General features: G+C 43.5%; 1 protein-coding gene across 1 annotated transcript in view; it reads right to left on the reverse strand.

Annotated features, from left to right (window-relative positions):
• Nucleotides 1-11,525: 11,525 nt before the first annotated feature.
• The window catches only part of EVC (EvC ciliary complex subunit 1), a 70,571-nt gene continuing 62,352 nt past the window's right edge, over nt 11,526-19,744 (reverse strand). The window contains exons 15-20 of the mRNA XM_075260425.1: nt 17,707-17,913; nt 15,410-15,554; nt 14,589-14,685; nt 14,209-14,335; nt 13,980-14,073; nt 11,526-11,636 (exon numbers count right to left, since the gene is read on the reverse strand). Coding sequence (XP_075116526.1) covers nt 11,596-11,636; nt 13,980-14,073; nt 14,209-14,335; nt 14,589-14,685; nt 15,410-15,554; nt 17,707-17,913 — 711 coding nt within the window. The 3' untranslated portion in view covers nt 11,526-11,595. The remainder of the gene's footprint in view (nt 11,637-13,979; nt 14,074-14,208; nt 14,336-14,588; nt 14,686-15,409; nt 15,555-17,706; nt 17,914-19,744) is intronic.

The raw sequence follows: 19,744 nt of genomic DNA on the forward strand, positions 1-19,744 counted from the left end.
CAACTTTTTGTATCCTTCCCCTGAACAACTATGTTGAACAATCTTTGTTTTCAGATCATTTGAGAGCGGGCTGTCCATGTTCGGCGACCATCAAACTTAACTGAACTTGAATTGTTTTGTAAAGAGGAATGGTCCAAAATCCCTTCATCCAGGAACTGATTAAAAGCTGCAGGAAGCGACTAGAGGCAAAAGGAGGATCTACTAAATATTAATGTCACTTTTCTGTTGAGGTGCCCATACTTTTGCACCAGTCAAATTTTGGTTTAATGCATATTGCACATTTTCTGTTACTACAATAAACCTCATTTCAATCCTGAAATATTACTGTGTCCATCAGTTATTAGATATATCAGACTGAAATGGCTGTTGCAAACACCAAAATATTTAGAACTAAAAATGATTAAGATTAATAGGGGTGCCCAAACTTTTTCATAGGACTGTAGGTGTAATGGAAGTAGAAAGTGAAAAGCACTGCAGGAAAAAACCACAATGCGTTACTGCCGCGTTTTTTCTTGCAGCGCTATCTTGTTGCAGATCGCTACATGGGGCCCTAGTGCCACTTTCATTAAATTAATTGCCCCCTTTATAGTATGCCCTTGATTCCCCCTGACATAAATACTGCACCCCTAATGACCCCTTTTTTTAAATTACCCACCCCCTTATGTTCATAATTAGAGATGAGCGAACAGCATTCGATCGAATATCAGGCTATTCGAGATATTTGATTAGAATCAAATATCAAAGGGACGAGGCCAGGGGCGTGGAAATGCAGCTGAGGAGCAAGGTTGCAGTCAAGCTACAGCGCATCCCGTGTCTACTCCTCTGCGGCAGCAAGCATTGCGCTTCCCCACAGTCCCTGGCTTGATGGCGACATTAAGTAGGGTGCAGGGTACAACCCTAACCAGGCCCGAGCACCAGGAACAGGTGTTACAATGGCTAGCGGATAATGCTTGCAGCACATTCTCCACCAGCCAGTCAGCCTCTACCTCAACTCCTCCTCCTACCCAACAGTCTGGTCCTCCTTCCTCACAACATGCCCAATCTTCCCAGCAGAGTAATCCCACCTTTCCCACCTCCTAGGAGCTGTTTTTGGGTCCTTTCACTGTCCCTCTCTCTGTCCCACCACTTCCGAATCCTGGGAGCTAACAGATGAGTTTCTGTGTCCTGATGCCCAAAACACTGAAGCATCCGCCATCTCCTGTTGATTTAGTTGTTGTTGACCAGCAATCGGCCCTCAGTGACGATGAGGAGACACAGTTGCCATCAGGGCAGCCTGTTACCATGGGCGGTGTGCAGGAGGAGGAGCCGAGAGAGGAATTAGAAGATGAGGTGGTGGGCGACGAGGACACTGACCCGACCTGGACAGGGGGGGATATCAAGCGGGGAGAGCAGTGTAGATGTGGAGGGAAGTGCAGCACCAAAGAGGGTGGCTAGAGGCAGAGGTTAGCTGCTTCATCAAAGCCAGGCCACAGCCAGCAAGGCCTAAGATGTTCCCTCTTGTACCCAGCCTAGAAAAACTCCATCGAGGCCACGGTCTTCGGTGGTATGGAGATTTTTCAATGTATGCGCAGAGGACAAATATACTGTGGTTTTGCACACTTTGCAACTTGAAACTGAGTAGGGCCTCTGAAAAGAACAACCTTACGACCACTGCCATGTGCCGTCATTTGGAATGTAAGCACTGGGCTCAGTGGGAGAGAGCAAACGCAGGACAATCGTCTTCCGGCGATGCCACCACTGCCTCTCCCACTGTTGCCAGTGCTGGCGCTGCAGTCCAGACCAGCAGCCAGGACACCCCCACATCTGCCTCCACCACTTTGGAGACTTCTCCCTCATCCTCCCCTTCTCCTGCCTCCGCTCCTTCTCCTGCCTTACCTCCTTCTCCTGTATCATCATGCACCTCTTCCCAGCAACCCACCATCTCCCAGACGTTTGAGCGCAGGCAAAAATACAGCACTACCCACCCACATGCACAAGCCTTAAAAGGGCGCATCTCTAAACTCCAGGCCTAGGAGATGTTGCCGTTTTGGCTTGTGGAAACTCAGGCCTTCCGTGACCTGATGACAAGTGCGGCACCTCGCTATGCCGTCCCTAGCCGTCACTACTTCTCGCGGTGTGCCATCCTCGCCTTGCACCAGCACGTGTCACGCAACATCAGGCGGGCCCTAAGTAGCGCGCTTTGCACAAAAGTCCACTTGGCCACCGACGCATGGACAAGTGCATGCGGCAGGGACGCTACATTTCAGTGACGGCACACTGGGTGAATGTAGTTGAGGCTGGGACTGGGTTACAAACTGAGGCGGTCTACCTCGTCTCCCCGCCCAACATTCCTGGCAGGGGCACCACCCCCTCCTCCTCCTCCACCATCACATTGACCCCAGCTACCTGCTGGAAATGCTGCAGCACTGGCGTGGGGAGACGTCAGAAGGCCATGCTGAAGCTCATCAGCTTGGGGCAAAGACAGCACACTGCCTCCGAGGTGAGGGATGCCCTCCTCGATGAGATGTCAATATGGTTTTCGCCACTGCATCTGGGCCCAGGCATGGTCGTGTCTGATAATGGCCGGAACCTGGTAGCGGCTCTGGAGCTTGCCAACCTCCAACACGTTCCATGCCTGGCCCACAATTTCAATTTAGAGGTGCAACGGTTTTTAAAAATGTGCCCCAATTTACCTGAGCTACTGGTGAAAGTGCGGCACTTGTGCGCCCACTTTCGCAAGTCTACAGTAGCCGCTGCTAGCCTCAAAACACTCCAGCAACACTTCCATCTGCCAGAACACCGGCTGTTAGGTGACGTCCCCACACGCTTTAACTCGACATACCACATGTTGAGTAGAGTGTGTGAGCAGCAGAGACCCTTGATGGAGTATCATCTCCAAAACCCAAGGGTTCCTCAGAGTCAGCTCCCGCAGTTTCTGTACCATGAGTGGCCATGGATGGCAGACTTATGCGAGATCTTGCGTGTCTTTCAGGAGTCAACCATGAGGGTCAGTTGTGACGACGCACTAGTGAGTGTAACAATCCCGCTCCTGTGTGTGATGCGAGAATCCCTCATCGCCATTAGAGATAACACATTGGATGCTGAGGAGTCGGGCATAGGATCACAACCATCCCAGCAGGATAGTCCGTGCACACTCCTGTCCGCTTCACAGCGTATATTGAGGGAGGAGGATGACGAAGTGGCAGATGATCTCATTGTCACACAGGAGGCTAGCGGGGAAGTTCAGTGCGTCCTATTACTGCAGCACGGATGGGGCGAAATGGAAGAGGAGGAAATGGAGAGTGACCATTCCGGTGGGGGCAGTGAAGTCATGCCAAGTAACACTGGCACACATGGCTGAATTCATGTTGGGGCGCTTTTCAAGTGATAAACGCATTATCAAAATCTTGGAGAGCAACCAATACTGGATTTTTGCAATCCTTGACCCCCGGTATAAAAATAATATTTCTACTTTAATTCCGGTAGAGGGGAGGCCCAATTGCATTAATGATTGCCACAAGCAACTGGTGCAGAATATGATGATGTTTCCATCAACTCTCATTGGCAGCAGAGAGGAGAGTTCCTCTAAGAGGCTAACAACTGCCATCCGGTCCATACCCACCAGGGGCACACTCTCCAAGGTCTGGGACACGTTAATGGCACCTCCTCGCCAAACTGCCACCACTGAGGGGCCTAGTGTCACTAGGAGGGACAGGTATAGGCGCATGTTGCGGGAGTACCTGGCCGACCACAGCCCTATCCTCTCTGATCCCTCTGCACCCTATACTTATTGGGTCTCCAAGTTGGATTTGTGGCTGGAGCTTGCACTGTACGCCTTGTATGTCCTTTCCTGCCCTGCTGCCAGCGTGCTATCGGAAAGTGTCTTAAGCGCAGCCAGTGGCATCATCACGGATAAGCGCAGCCGGCTGTCAGCTGACAGTGCTGACCAGCTGACTTTCATCAAAATGAACAGCCACTGGATAGACCCATCATTTTCATGTCCACCAGTGTCAAGCACCCCGACATGAAGTTTCATGTGTGTGCTCAACCTCTACAATTCCTCCTCCTCCTCCATCATCAGCGCTGCACAATTCTGCTCCTACTAGGCTCAATCCACCCTGATTCCCCAAACTCTGCCGATTTCTTAAGTATAGGAGTGACAGTGGCATGTTTGAAGGCGGAAGGGAAGGATCCATTGGTTAGGGATAGGTTGAAGAGATGAGTTAGGGCTGGGGTGATTTATTTAGTGACTTTGGGGATGAGATGTCACTGGATCGGGTCAAGCGCGCTGGAGGTGAGGTAGAATTTAGAGATTAGGGGGGAGAGTTTTTTGCCAGAGATGGTGGAGATCCAGGTTAAGGATGAGCAGTGAGCAGTTGGGTAGAGTGGTTGCTGGGGCTGTAGGGTGAGACTCTCTATGATGGTGTCAATTTTACTTTTGATGTAAGAGGCAAAGTTGTCAGCTAAGATAAGTGATGTCAGAGGGTTTACAGGAGGCCGGAGGAGGGAGTTGAAGGTGGTGAATAGCTGTTTAGGGTTGCAGGATAGGGCACATATGAGTATGGCGAAATAGAGCTGCTTAGCAGAGGTGAGTGCGTTCTTGAATACGAGAACTGCCGCTTTGTAACTGACGAAGTCCTGTCCTCTTGGGAGTGGCTTTTCTTCCAGAGGCGTTCTGCAACCCACGAGGCACCTCTCAGTTTTTTAGTCAGGTCAGTGTGCCTATTGATTAGTTGGGCTCTGATGTTTGTAAAGGGGGCCACAGAGTCCAGGGCTGAAGTAATTGTGGTATTATAGGAGGCAGCAGCGGCATCTGTGTCCTGGAGTGAGGATATGTCAGCGAGTGGTAGGAGAGAGTCAGAGAGCGTGCGGATGTCAAGGCAGTTAAGGTTCCTGCGGGGGTGTGGTGGTTTAGGAGTTGGGTCTATTACAGAGGAGGGGGCAGAGAATGTCTGCAGGTTATGGTCAAGAACTGTGGATGGAGAGTTAGAGAGGCTGCATATGGAACAGAGGCGGTTGAATATGAGGTCTAAGGTGTGTCCTCTTATGTGAGTGGCAGAGGAAGACCATTGCGAGAGACCAAAGGAGGCGGTGAGGGACGGGGGTGGGTCTGTGTTAATGGGGATGTTGCAATCGCCCATGATGATGTTGGGGGTGTCTGTGGATAGGAAGTGTGTGAGCCAGGTGGTGAAATGGTCGATGAAGGTTGGAGGATGATTAGACATGAACAGAGTTCACTTCAAAGGAGTAGGGAGAGGGCAGGTAGTGCTTGGATAGGGGCGAATGAGCAATTGTCTGACAGGAGGATGCCTAAACCTCCACTGGGTTTATTGGGGGGGGGGGGGATTGCAGACCTCCATAGGAGAGGGCATCAGGGGAGGCAGTGTCTGAGGGTGTCAGCCATGTTTCTGTGATGCCGAGAAATGTAAATTCATTAGAAGTGATAAGGTTGTGGTCGAGTTTATTGCATGTGGAGCGAGCGTTCCATAGTGCACCGGAGAGGACAGGGGGAGAAGCAGGAGCAAGTGAGATAGGTTTAAGATTTAAGGGGTTCCGTGCGCTGAAGCCAGGTGTGGGGAGCAAGCCGAAAGTAGGGATTTGCTGGGGGGTTCAGGATTAGGAGACATGTCATCAGAATTAAGTAGTAACAGCGAGAGGGACGGCAGGTGTAGGTAGGATGGGGGGGGGGGTGGCTGGGGCAGAAAGCCTGCAGGATTATGAGAAGCTGTACAGAGAAGGTCAGATGGTGGGGTAGGAGAGATGAGGATTTTGTTACTGACATGACTGGTTTAGGTTGGAAAAGTGTTTTTTTTTTTATAGGAAGAACAAAAGTGATAATAGTGAGAAGCATTTCTGTTAGACAAATGATAACTTTGAAGTAGTTGGCTTGTGTTACCTTCTGTTCCCTTCTGGTCCAATTCTGGCCTAATTCTGAATGCACACTTAGATTTCACACTTTAATTGCTCGCTTGGATTGCACAATGACCTAAGCACTTCCATTAATACAAACTAAGGTTTGTAAAATGATCATCAGGTTTAAATTGGGGTGTAGATACATGCAGATAGACTCAGGGCACAATCAGAGAAAGGGAAGTGCGAAAAGGAGGAGGGGGGGCAGGGTATAGAGATGCAGATATCAAAGCTAATATAATTGCTACAAAGTGGTTAACAACATACCAAACAGAAATATTGATAAAAAGCAGAGATGGAGCAGAGCGGAGTTATGTTGGGAGCAGAAGTGATTGTAGAAGGAGTGCCTTTAGATGAGGAGTTCAGGTGGTGGGAACATACCAACAGAAATACTGATAACAGCAAGCAGAGATGGAGCAGAACTCCAGTTAAAATTTCCCCCTCCAAACAATCCCTTATACTACTAAAATACCCACAATTAAAAAAAAACAAAAAACCCAAAATAAGTTATACTTACCTACCTGGGATCCTGCTGAACGGAGCCACCCCCTCCTTTACTTCCAAGCTCAGGACGTCTGTATATCAGCACAGGGGGCATGATGCTATAACGTGCTCCACAGTGGTCTCCAAACAGTATTATGTGCTCACCAATGACCCTCACACAGTATTATATGCTATCGCCTTAGTAGTTTTTTAGTGAGTCCATTTTTTTATCCATATGCTAATTAGCCTCCAGCGAGCACAGGAAGTGTCTGCTATTAAATAGACAATTGATATTTCCTTTCAGCCAAAATAGCAATTTCTGAAGATTCCACTAGAGAGCGCTGCAGATCTTTCAAACAAATTCTTTTACTTTGAGTATATGAAGTTTTTTTTGACATTTGTTATATGGCCATACAGTATTGCTTCAGATAAATGAAGTTAGGATTCCCATAATCCAGGGCAAAGACTAGTGTATATTGTATATACAGGAATTTGTAGCTCAGCGGCCTAGTCACTAGACTATTCTGTGATGGAGTCCAGTCACTGGGGTGCATTGGGAAAGAATAAAAGGGATAGTATAACATGAGATCGCTGCAGGGTAAGGAAGAATCCACTTATAGGTTTATTTGTATGCTTTTATATTATATAATTATGTCAGTCCGTTCTCTTGGCAAAAAGTTTGCAAATTCCAGAAACCCTTTAAGGCTGTGGTCATACAGGCAGTAATGGCAGCAGAAACAGAGGGGACAGCACTGAGCGGATCCTCGTGTATTACCACTTGTAACAAGGGAAATGTTTGTTCTCATACCGTGTTAGCCAGTGGGTAGGAAATATAAAAAAAACTTGATAGTCTTCAGTAGTTGATACCTTTTTAATGGCTAACTAATAATGATGACAGATTACAACGTTTCGGAACTGTAGGCTCCTAAATTTAAAACCATTTCTGAAGGATGCATATTTATGTACAAAAGGACACATAGGGATAGAATTCCAGGCGGAAGGGGGTAGAGGGTTATTAGTAATTGGTACAATCAATGTAAACATTCCAGGTTTTTATCAGTTCTCAGGTCAGTGATTTCTGTAAGAAATATACCCATGTGACAGATTTAGCCCCTTCTCAAGTGTTTGAAGCAGGGTCATAAGTTTACACTCATAAATCCATCGTTCTTTCTTTGTTTTGAAATTCCCTGTTAAAACCAAAATTTTCATGTCACTGGTGATATTATGATCCTCATTGCAGAACTGTTTTGATACGGGAAGGTCCAGTCTTCGTTCTCTAATTGTATGGTGATGTGAATTCATACGCATTCTAGGCTGCTGTCTGGTTTCTCCAACATACAGATTTTCAGTGGAACATTTGGTGATATTATCAAATACACTACATTAGGTGTGTTACAGGTGCCTGTAACACACATACCTGGGATTTTATATTCCCTGTTTGAGTTTGGTAACAGTAAGAGAAGAAAAGTCAAATGGCTTCTCACCTGGTGAGGTTGTGTCACAACAACCCTTATTGCATGTATCTGTTAAATATCTTGTATTTGCCGGTGAGACTTGTATCCACTGTTAAATATCCGTACCTGGCCTTGAAATTGTGGGATAGACTTGTGTCACATGTTGTAGGCCTTATCCACGATAGGAAGAAGTCAGCTTGTTATAAATCAGTGTAGAGGTTTATTAATATCTTGAAGGAAAACACAGGAACAGGGAAAATGTCCAAATAACACAAATATCAGTCAATTGTCAATAGCTTACATCTTCAGAGAAGTTAAATCATCTGGATATCTTGTAGTTACAGCTTGGTTCATGCTTGTCATCTGGTTGGTGGACTTGGCTGGTTACGACGTCCATGGATGTCCATCTGCCTGGCCACCCACCCTGGTGTTCCCAAAGACAGACCTCCTGGTCTTCCCCTGGTCTTCCCAAAGACAGACCCAGACATGTGTATTTCTTACTCATTTATATTCATGAGAGTGGGTGTTACCTTCCATCTTGTAGCTATGTAAGGAGATTTCTAAAATAGTGTACTCTAACCGCACCCATGTTCCAAGAATATAAGACTATGATGTCAGTAGAGTGTTAACCCCATGTCTGCTAGAGAATATTGTAAATATATAATATTTAACAGTATCACTCAGTGGAATGGTGAAAGATCTGGGCAGCTACTGTATTACATCCGAAGGACAACAGGATAAAGTGGACCTGCCTCTTCAAAAGAAACAGCGCTTGCCTGGAGATGATAAGAAACTTCTTTATTGGAAAGCACAACACGTTTCGGTCCAGTACCGGACCTTTTTCAAGTGTAAATATTCTTAAAAACCTACCACAATGGGCCAGTTTTTAAGTGGGTAGGTTTTTAAGAATATTTGCACTTGAAAAAGGACCAGTACTGGCCCGAAACACGTTGCGATTTCCAATAAAGAAGCTTCTTATCATCTCCGGGTGAGCGCTGTTTCTTTTGAAGAGACCGGTCCACTTTATCCTGTTGTATGGCAGAAGATTAGTTATTATGATTTTTAAAAGTTTCACCCTCATACTATAACCTGCTGTGCAAGTGACCCATGCTGCGGATTTTAAGCCCGCAGCATGTCAGTTATAGTTGCCGGTTTCTCCCATGGCTTCCAAAAGTTGGAAGTTGTAGGAGACCTACAACAATTCCTGTAGGTCAGCAAAATCTACCAAGTTTCGGGTGTTTTCTTGCTGAGATGGTGTTTTCTTCTGACAGGAATTCAGACTATGTTGACATTTGCACCAGAGACTCTGTCGCAGTGTCCGTATCAAAACTGTGGGAGGAAAAAGTCCTGCACGGATTACATTTTCCTCCGCTGATTTCAGTTTCAAAACGATGGATAACAGTATCACACGGAGTCCGATACAGACTGACTATAATGGGGGCCATCGGGACCACGTGTCACAGTTATTATAGCGGTCCGCCTCCTTGTTCCACGAACCAATACAGTGGAGAGGCAACACTAGCATGTCTGTCCTGTGTGGCCTTTTGTTTCCAGGGTTAACCTATTTATGACATACCCAGGTCATCAATATATCAGATCAGTCAGTCAGTCTGACCCCCAGCACCCCCACTGACCAGATGCTATCAGTAGCTGGGGCTACAAGAACTGCACAGTGTAATTTCAGGCTACTGTAGCGCAGCTCCAGCTCTCAATAGCCAGGTCTCCTAGATCTGGAATAAATTCTAGAGACACATATGGCATTTATTGAATGTATACAGAGAGCAGACAAGCACACCCAAAAGGATACACATATATAAATATAGATTTTATAAAAACAAAAAATAAAGTACTTTATACAAACATTAAATATCACTTTTAAAATATGTCAAATAGAAAAAAAAAAACTGCCTCATTTTATCAGGTTTTTAGAGAAATCCTCTAAATATCATTCATCTATACATCACGTACATATACAAATATAATAGAGTTAACCCAAACTTCTGCAATTGGTTAAACTGCTACAGCGTAATATCAGAAGACAACAAAGCCATTGGAAAAACATTTTTAATGACTTCTCCTGTTTTTTGTTGTGTTCTGTGATAAGATATCACACTGCAGAAGTTAAACCCATTGCAGAAGTTCAGGTTGCCGTATATACTTGAGTATAAGCCGAATTTTTCAGCACAGTTTTTGTGCTGAAAAAGCCCCCCCTCGGCTTATACTCGAGTCAGCAAAAAAAAAAAAAAAAAAATTATTTCAAGTGGGGGGAAAAAACCTCAGTCCTCAAGCTCAGGGAAGGGGCAGACAGACAACCAATACTACACCCCCTCCCCTTCCCCAGCACCTACTGCACCCAAAAACTCTGACCATTTTAATTTTTGAAATTTTCCAGTAGCTGCTGCATTCCCCCCCCCCCTCGACTTATATTTGAGTCATACGTTTTCCCATTTTTTTGTGGTAAAATTAGGGGCCTCGGCTTATATTCGGGTCAACTTATACTCGAGTATATACGGTAACTCTTCTACATCTATAGGTTTCTCAGTATTCTCCTACTGAGACAATCAATATGGCCACCATTACATTCCACCAACGCGGCCACCCAGTTTTCTAGTGGGACCTTAGACTAACTAGACAGATATATCATACTGGTCTCACAAACTTGTCACTCAGCTGGTTTAGAGTTAAAATGGTGCCCAGATAGGACACGGGTAGGTAACATTAAAAAGTCAAGGATTTACATGCATTATACATTATTATACATTGAGAATGCTCTTAAAGGGTACCGCTGAATTATTGTTTAATTTAAAAGAAATCTAAATATGTACAATGTAAAAATTTTGTGCTGTGATATCTTCATAGCTGCCACAGTTTCAATATTTTAAGATACACTGTTCCAAACCTCCTGCAGTCACCACTACTACTGAAGACGGATTTATACAACTCCTATTGAACTCAATACAAAATAAATCTTCCATGAGCTCCCCCTAGTGGTGACTGCAAGTAGTCAAAATTCTTTCACTTACTTTTTGACCTTTTCCCATCTTACATACAAAAATTTTATGTATAATATATTACAAAGTCGTATTCCACAAAAATGTGTAGCTAAATAAATGTAGTAGTATAAAGTAAGCAATTTTCATGCCTGTCATCTGTTTCTAAGATATGCATATACACCCATACCTATACATACATACTACATATATATATATATATATATATATATATATATATACATATGCATATTCTTTTGTATTTCGGTCTAGTTCCACATCTTGAACAGAGATGAGCTGTAATACCACTGATGAACAGACTGACCACAGTGCAATTCTTAGGACAGCAAGTGGCTGGAAAGAAACTATGAAAGTTGAGATCTAGGAAGGATGCTGATCCACCATGTTGTCTCCACTTCTGGTTCTCTAGGGATGATGTCAATGGCCACTATGTGGTCTCTGTAGCCTCTGATTTCACTAGTATCATAGTAACAGCTAAACCCATTGCTATATAAAATGCAATTCTTACTGAACACCTTAAAAAGTTGTTCAAGACTACACAGTCAATGATCAGTTGCCGCATCTGCACAGTGTACAGAGCTGGAAATAGACAGCTCTGTACACCGTACAGTGGCCAGGCATGGTACTGCAGCTCAGCTCCCATTCAAATGAAGCTATTCCCAAAAGTACTTATCTGACGGCGACTAGTACCATAGAGAAGCGGGGTTCACTTAAATATTCGTTTCCGATCCTTGTTTACAGCGGACATTTCCATTTTGTCATTTTAGCTTCTTCACAGAGGGAATCCTGCTGGAAGGTTCTAGTGTAAAAAGACAAAGCAACAAGAAGAATTATACCATCTGCATCCAAAATGTTATAGGACAAATATTTCTCCGGAAGACATTGCATGTCAATCCAATCTCATCACTGAAGTCAACACATCTGACTGCATTTACACTAACTCAAGCAGCATCGTCCAACACAGACCTCACTTAACCCCTAGAAATGGCAAAAAGATTATTCATGATCCATGTCAAATATAAAAAAGAGGAAATCAAAACAAATGAAAATAATAAATTCATAAGAAGAATAAAAACGGTGAGTTTAAAAAGGTGGAATCCAGTCAAAATCTCCTGATATGTCATGTTGTAAGGTAATGGATTATGGATCCATTGTGTCACCTATCTGATTTGATGTTGGGCAATCTTAAGGGTGTTGTCTAAGTGGTCCTATGATCTTATATAAACCTCTATGCACTGATCTGGACTTTGCTGCAGACAGACCACCACACTATGGAAAGCACCAGTGGTCAGGTAAGAGAATGAACAGGTACAGGCTGAGGTCAGGGCAAGTGGAGTTTGTGCAGGGTTGGTAGATAGGTAGAGTCAGGTCAGGTAGCACAAGCCGGGGTTAATTATCAAAACAGGATCGAGCGTGGTGAATACATAGATAATTCTAGAGGACACAGGAAGATACTAGTGAAGGGTAAATCTCCCAGGAGTCATTTTGGGATTGAGTGGCTCAGGTCTCTGATTCATTTCGGGTCGAGCAAGTTCGGTTAGCAGCGGAAGTGAAATTGTTTTACTCTGGGGTCTCTTCGGACTCCAGCATATAACAGGAGGAGGAAGTGTGAAAAACAAATTCTCACTGTCCTTACCGCTCTCAATCTCCTTGAAGATCTCATGCACCCAGATTCAATGCTGAGGCCTGTGATTGCGCCTCTGTGGTGGCACTGGCATACCAAATGTCATTACATCGCAAGTACAGTACCAGAGGCTGTGAAGAGACCCTCTGGGCCTCCACCTATTACACTCTGGGGTCTAAAGAGCCACGAGAGTATAGTAAAATCACTTCCAATTCTTCCATCCCCTGACGAATGCAAATAGCAGAAACGCGCGTCAGGCGAGTGACCCATGGATACGTGTATACTCTATTCAGACCATGACTCATGGGTGAGCAGTTGGAAAAATTCATTGGATACTATATGCTTCTAGTATTTATGACTTTATAGCTTCAGTGCTAATTAGCAAAAATATTGACATGGTCTTCATATATATTGATTTAGCTAAGGCACTGGCTTTACATATTGCATCTAGTCATTGTACTATATGTGTGTTTTGATTATGATTGGATTGATTGTGGTCAGTATTTGCCAAAACTACAACAGGCCCATTTCAACACAACATATTCTCTGTAGACATTTAGCATTGCAGGTGCATTATTATGATTTCTTTTATGGATTGTTATAGGACATTCTTTTGGCCTGGGAGCTAATTCACTGCTTAATTACACTGCCCCCATGTGGTAAATGTAACTATTACAATTTTCAGATGAAGCTTTCACTAGCGTCTTTTTGTATATGATTTTCATTAGCAATTTTATTCATCTGGTTGTGATATTGTATCTTTCTAACTCTAATACAGCATTGGTATTTATATGGAAAATTGATTATCCACTTAGTGTCGACCCCTTTGGGAAAATCTTTCTGTATTTATGTGTATTTATTCCTTCTAAAAAAAAATTTTCAATAAAAATTGTTTTAGATTCTTTTCATTATTTTGAGTGTTGTGTATACCTCAATTTGTTTTTTTCTCTGTTATCGCCAGTACAGTACCAGATGCTATGAAGTGACCCTCTGGGCCTCCACCTATTACACTCTGGGGTCTAAAGAGCCACAAGAGTATAATAAAATCACTTCCAATTCTATCCAAACTTGTTCAACTCAAAATGAATCCGGGAACCGAGCCAGAGACCCCAGACTATAATAAATTTACCCCAATGCATGTTGTAGCGTTAAAAACAGAACAATTTAGGATATTCTTGTCAAACGCGCCATGCGACAAAGCGATTCATCCATCGCTAGGAGTTATCCTTGCAGGAATTAACATGATATGAATCTATATTGCTCAGGAGTATGAACAACAAAAAAGATGCTGTTTTTTTATTTTAATATTATACCTAACAAAAAGTTATTTTCTTTGCGGAAACTACTGATTTATGGGAAAAATGTAAATGAGCCATCAAAGGCAGAAGCCTTGATGTGAATGTGGACCTTCGCCTTTGCAACCGGAGAGCTATTGTGAGCATAAACCATACAGTCTCAAGATGTTTCTGTAGAAAATAGAAACTTCCATCTATCAAAATATCTGTTCCAGCTACTGACCAGGATGCATGCTCCTGTTCACTGAAGAGTTGTTGTCACCGAGACGAATCCTAGCCAACGAAGCCAGCTCAGCTATGAACTCCTGTTCTGCATCCTAAAAAGAGAAATGGAAATGAAATACAAACGGTAAATGGGTGGACACAGAGGTCCAAGGTGTGAAAGGAAAGAATATTTTATCATGTTTTTCCAATATGATCATTCACAATGTGAAGAAACCACAAATGACTACCTTCAGCTTGATCTCCAGTTGTCCTCCTAGATGATGTAGAACAGATTTCTTCTGTCTCAAACAATCCAAACGTATCTCTTGAAATAGTCTGAGGTTTTCCAGCAATTGTTTTTGTTGAGAAATTAGTCTAATAAAAGAGAACAACAGTATTACCCGAGGCATCATCTAAAAATTGTAAGGATCTCATAACATAGATATGATGGAGAGAATAAAGCAAGGTGTAGCTGGTTAGGAGGATAACCTATACATAGACCGAACATTGCCCCATATCAATGGCCGACAACCATCTGAAGTCTTTCATCACTCTCTTAGGAGTCCACCATGACTGGAGTAGACTACCATGTATTCTGTTGTAAATGTATGTACGTAGCTTCACAAACCTTTCATGGAGATCATAACTGGATGATGGTTCAGGAAGTTTCTTCATGGGCTTGGTTTTAATAAGTTTGAGGTTACTTCTCAGTTTTGATGCATCATCTGTTTTAAAAAATATATATCATATATTGGATTAAAAAATAAAATCTTAAAGAGTATTCCGGTCACAATAAGGTTCCCCCTACCCACAGCACTGTACTTCGGCAGTATCATTGAGTGAATAGAGCGGGAGCTGCATTTGAGACCTGAAGAAGGAGCAAGTGCCCACCTCCTCCTATGCCTTCTTCATGCACACCTATTATGTTACACATAAAATCAATGTTGGCATCACATCATGCCAAGAAAAAGAACATGTGCTGCTGATAAATGCAAACTATATAACAGCGATAGCTACTTGGAAATCCTCAGTATCCGTTGTTTCATATCCGCGGTTTCACTTAACCGTGGTTAGTAGCAGGAAGGTTATGCAGTATTAAAATTAATATATGATCATTGGGGCCCAACAATGAATAGCCATACCGATCAATGGTTATCTGAGCAGTGTACAAAGCTTTGTACACTGTGCAATGAAGGGGACTGTGACAACATGGTGCAGTCAATACACAATGCATTGGGACATTGCTTCTGGCTCTGTGCATTGTGTGGAATAGTGCTATTCCTGGTTTCAGGTACCCGCCAGAAGGCTTGGAACCTTTTCCCCCGGGTCTTACTGTACCATCAATACTTGAGAATGAATGTTCCCAATAAGTCTCTCACTCATCCGCCCATATAAATGGTCTCTTACTCTTACAAGCTCCACAACTCTCCATTATTACTAAGATCTTACCCTTTATCGCCTTCAGCTGCTTACTCTCCTCCTTTTCATGATCCTTTAGGATTTGTTCTACATTCTGATTGTAGCCTTGGACCAACTTGTTGAGGCTGCTGCCTGTGACATACACACTCTCGACTGCGGCTTCTACAAGACGCTCCTGCCATTCAATAAGGAGAAGAAAAACAACAGTGAAACGCGCTGCATTTAGAATCTGTTCTGGGAAGGTGGAACAGAAAAGTCACGTACAATTCCATCCATAGGAGAAAAAAAAACTGAATTTCATTTTGCCAAGGACAAAAACACCATCTGGACAGCGTTCAATAATTTATTTCCACAACCTTAAACACGTTTAGGGTCTAAAATAGAAAGTGGCGGCCTGCTGGCATTCGGAATGACGTGCAATATGTTTACACGCATGTCATGGCGGTTCACTGTCATTACATATAGATTACATATTTTTAGCATTGATGTCATGTTCGGAGTGTACTGTAATTCCACAGTTTGCTTGACTTGAAGGGGTTGTCCAGGTTTTTAAAATCTATTTCACTCGCAAACAGCTCATCTCTTGTTCACGGCCAAGTCTGGTATTACAGCTCAGCCTCATATAAGTCAATAGGCTTCAGTTTTAAAAGTAGACACAACCCATGGATGAGACTGAAGCTGTTTAAAGGGAAAAAAGTAGATCTTTTGTTCTAATATAATATAACCCCTTTAAGGTTTATTCACATTCAGCAAGTTTGTTGCAGAAATTGAAAATGTTAAATTCATTTGAATGTGATTTCAAAAGTAAGCGTATGGGATTTTGAAAGCCCCACAAATTTGAGGGAATTTATTAAGAATGTTTCCTACACCCGTCTTAATACAGGCCATGACTGGCATGAGACAGACCTCAATTATCCGGCTTCCTAATAAATCAGGTGGACGCCAGTGTGCCAGAACGGAAAACTAGGCCAGAAACCAGTGTACATTTCCTATGTAACGCATGGCAGTTTCCTGGCATATTATAACAAATATGTCTGGCTAAGATGTCCCCACCCCAATCCACCCGTATTGGCAGAAAGAAGGCCTGAATTCCCTTCTTGAATAGAATAATATTACGTGTTATCGATTCTAGATTGATCCAGGGTTTTATACTGACTGCCAGATTGGAGTCGGGAAGGAATTTTTTCCCCTGAAATGGGGCAATTGGCATGAGCCTCATGGGGTTTTTTGCCTTCCTCTAGATCAACACTGTAGGGGATTGTAGGGTTACAGGTTGGACTTGATGGACTGATGTCTTTATCCAACCTCATCTACTATGTAACTATGTAAAGTGGCAAATGAGGCACAAAACAGGGCATGTGACACAGGATTGAGGCTACAAAGGGCCATACGCCAAAGATGTGCTACAGACTGTGATGTCACTTCCTGAAAAGAGGAATGCTCAGGTTCACAGTCTTGGATAAACCCTTTAAGTCTGCATCCCTGGTGGTATAAGGGAGTGTAGGGAATAATGCATGGATTCCAGGTAGTCTAGTAGGGTAGTGAATGAGTTATTATGTTGCATACCTAATGTCCAGTGACTTACTCCAGCGAAGGCTAAGTCTATAGTGGGCAGCCATTCCCCCCGTTATAGAGATGGCTTCTCTATTGACCCCACCACCTCTGTTATACAGGCTGCTCTCATGCTCCCATCTTTATCACAGACTGCTCCCCGTGCTCCCTTCTTTCACGCAGACTGCTCTCTACTCCCCTTCTCACTAACGGCTCCCCATGCACTCACCATAGGCTGCTACCCCATTCCCCTCTCAATCGCATAGACTATTTCTCAGGTCCCTCAGAGTTATTATTTAATTATAAAGTAAAAATCATCCAAAAATATTTTACATTTTTTTTTTATATAAAATCTGTCTAAATAGTAGGTCATTTTCTAATAAAATGGCCAACAAATTTGGACAACAGATGATAACCAGGTGAGATCCTTATTGTCCGCCATATTGGTAGTCACCCTGTTTTGTCAGCAAGCACCTGGACAAATAGAGAGAGCATGATGGGAAACACAAACATGAATGCTATTTTCTAGCAATAGTTCCAGTCTTGTTGCTAGGCTGTCCCTGCTATTATAGCTCGGTCCTATTTGCTGCAGTCCTGACTATATATTTCTCCATATTTGTTCTCCAGTATCTGACACTTCAGTATGTGAAGATTCATTACAACAATATGAGTACGGGGGAGGAGCAGTGAGTAAGACGGTCTCTGGAGAGAAGGGGGTCAGCCATTGAGATGGTTAATTCTCAGATGGTGGAGGAGTGCGGCTAGATTACGGATACCTTAAACTCGCTATTATCTTCCATCATGGTCTTTGCTGCTTCCTGCTGTGCATGGTGTATGAGCATTTGTCCAATTGTTCGCTCCATGTGCTGCCGGATACCATTATTTGCATCTGTCAAATCTAAAAGCAGCTGCTGCTGAAAATCACAGCGTGCCTGCCAGGTCTCTTCTTCCAGTTTGTTCTCTTCTTCTAAGATGTGAGCTTCCTATTAAAAAAAAAATAAAAAATCAGAACATACTAGATTTATTGAAGAAAACAGAGCATACCAATATCCTATATATTTAATACACAATTACAGAGGGGCAGACTATTGAATGTATGTCTTACTAGCTGGTACCCGCGACTTCGTCTGCGGTGATTGTAGAAGTGGGTATATACAGGCGCGGGTAAGGTTTTCGTACTGTGTATAAGGTATGGGATATGAAATGTAACTTTGTATCTTGTTTTTGCTGTAATTCAGAGAATACGTGAGACTTTTGTGTTGAAGTTAATTTGTATTTGAGCTGCTATATGGTGTTGTGAGAAACTTTACATAGTGACTTTGGGACAGAAGTATTTGAAGCAGTGGCGTAACTAGGAATGGCGGGGCCCCGTGGCGAACTTTTGACATGCCCCCCCCCCCCATCCCAACTGACGCCGAAGACCTCGACCGACCCCCTCCTCCGCACTCTATTATGTCCCTTACTTGCTCCTGCACACAGTATTAACCCCAATAGTGTCCCCTGCACACACAGTATTAACCCCAATAGTGTCCCTTGCACACAGTATTAACCCCAATAGTGTCCCCTGCACACAGTATTAACCCCAATAGTGTCCCCTGTACACAGTATTATGTTCCTCTGTGGACACCCATAAACAATTATTATACTCTGGGGTCTTTTCAGACCCCAGAGTATAATAATCGGAGACCCGGGAAATAAAAACATAAAAAAAAAACAAAAAAAAACACTGTTGCTTCTTACCTGTTCCCCGGCTCCTGTGCTGTACTGTCCTCCTCTCGCGTCCTTCATTAATGACGTCGGACGTCACATGACCCGGGAAGCATGCCGGGTTCATGTGACGTCAGAGACGTCAGACAGCAGTAGGACGGAGGCCTGGCAGGATCGCGGAGAGGTAAGTAACAGTTTTTTATGTTCCCTTACCTCTCCGGTCCGCCGGTCATTATACTCGGGGGTCTGCAAAGACCCCCGAGTATAATGATAGCCCTTGTGGGGCCCGCGGTGTCACTTGCCGATCCCGGCCCAGCCAGGATCGGCAAGTGAATAGGGCCCGTAACTGCCTATTGAAAAAAAACCGCAGCGGTAGCGGCTGTCACCGGGCCCCCTAATGGCCCGGGCCCTGTGGCAGCTGCTACTGCTGCTACCACGGTAGTTACGCCACTGATTTGAAGTTAACCCTTTCCTGCCAATGGCATTTTTTGATTTTCGTTTTTGACTCCCCTCCCTCTAAACCCCATAACTTTTTTATTTCTCCGCTCCCAGAGCCATATGAGGTCTTAATTTTTCCTGGGACAAATTTTTCTTCATGATGCCACCATTATTTATTCTATATAATGTACTGGGAAGCAGGGAAAAAATTCAGAATGGGGTGGATTTGAAGAAAAAATGCATTTCTGCGACTTTCTTACGGGCTTTGGTTTTACGGAATTCACTGTGCAACCAAAATGACATGTCCCCTGTATTCTGTGTTTCGTTACGATTCCGGGGATACCAAATTTATATGGTTTTATTTACATTTTGACCCCTTAAAAAAAATCCAAAACTGTGTTTAAAATTTTTTTTTTGAAAAGTTGCCATATTCCGACAGCCGTAACTTTTTTATACGTGCGTGTATGGGGATGTATAGGGCGTCTTTTTTTGCGTGACCGGGTGTACTTTGTAGTTCTACCATTTTCGGGAAATGTTATTGCTTTGATCACTTTTTATTCAAATTTTTATCAGAATCAAAACAGTGAAAAAACAGCGGTTTGGCACTTTTGACCATTTTTCCCGCTACAGCGTTTACCGAACAGGAAAAATATTTGTATAGCTTTGTAG

The sequence above is a fragment of the Leptodactylus fuscus genome, chromosome 1 (assembly GCF_031893055.1).
Source record: "Leptodactylus fuscus isolate aLepFus1 chromosome 1, aLepFus1.hap2, whole genome shotgun sequence".
Lineage (NCBI taxonomy): Eukaryota > Metazoa > Chordata > Amphibia > Anura > Leptodactylidae > Leptodactylus > Leptodactylus fuscus.